Source organism: Formica exsecta, unplaced genomic scaffold (assembly GCF_003651465.1).
Source record: "Formica exsecta isolate Colony F162 unplaced genomic scaffold, ASM365146v1 C16343860, whole genome shotgun sequence".
Taxonomy (NCBI): domain Eukaryota; kingdom Metazoa; phylum Arthropoda; class Insecta; order Hymenoptera; family Formicidae; genus Formica; species Formica exsecta.
In genome coordinates, this window is record NW_021846874.1 from 1 (window position 1) to 799 (window position 799).

The 799-nt window shown below is 30.9% G+C and overlaps 1 protein-coding gene across 1 annotated transcript; it reads left to right on the top strand.

Moving 5' to 3' along the window:
• The first annotated feature begins 6 nt into the window (after window positions 1-6).
• LOC115235494 (EH domain-containing protein 4-like) lies at window positions 7-799 on the top strand. Its single transcript, XM_029807368.1, has 3 exons — window positions 7-137; window positions 210-358; window positions 442-799. Exons 1-3 carry the CDS (start codon window positions 19-21, stop codon window positions 597-599), a joined length of 426 nt encoding a protein of 141 aa, XP_029663228.1. The 5' UTR covers window positions 7-18; the 3' UTR covers window positions 600-799.

Below are 799 nucleotides of genomic sequence, written 5' to 3' on the forward strand. Positions count from 1 at the left end.
ATTCAGCCTAGAGAAAGAATGAGATATCAAGAACAATTTGACTCCTTGAAACCAATCAATGGAATTGTTACTGGCGAACAAGCAAAAGGATTTCTCCTTAGGTCTCAACTTCCACCTCCTATTCTTGGACAGATATGGTAAAGTTACTATTTAATATAAAGATTGTTTCAAGTTATAATGCATTTCTTAATCTCTTTTGTATATTATAGGGCATTATCGGATACAGATTCAGATGGAAAAATGAATATAAATGAGTTCAGTATTGCGTGCAAATTGATCAATTTGAAATTACGCGGTTTTGAAATTCCTAATGTACTGCCACCCATTCTCATACAGAGTTTGAAATCTTTTCCAACAGGTAGATGAATATATGTATATGCATACAATACATAAGATTATATCATTAGATTGATTGTGATTGAGATTAATGAGTGATTTTAGGTGATGCTAACTTGGTTGGACTGACAAATGGTTCAACTGCTCAAAATAATATCGGTTCTTTAGTAAACTTAAGTGGATCTCAACCAATGGCATCTCAAACTGTAACAAGCACAGTACCCACAGCTGGAAATACACATCCTCTTATAGGTAATACATGATTAAATGTTTTTATATTATTCATTCTTCTATGTCTCTCAGTCAACATTGTTAGATGCTTATGTTTAATATCTTAATGAAATAGCAGAAAAAGATCTTATAAAAACATCTATAAATACCCAAATATATACATATACACACTTTCTCAAATATATTAGCTTGGTTTATTAGGTTTAGATAATATATCAAACATGGCTACAAT

Excerpts from the sequence above, each read along its gene's own strand:
- LOC115235494 (XM_029807368.1), top strand. The coding sequence starts at position 19 with ATGAGATATCAAGAACAATTTGACTCCTTGAAACCAATCAATGGAATT. Across the intron at positions 138-209 it reads CCTATTCTTGGACAGATATG|GGCATTATCGGATACAGATT; the intron begins GTAAAGTTACTA and ends TGTATATTATAG. Across the intron at positions 359-441 it reads TTTGAAATCTTTTCCAACAG|GTGATGCTAACTTGGTTGGA; the intron begins GTAGATGAATAT and ends GAGTGATTTTAG.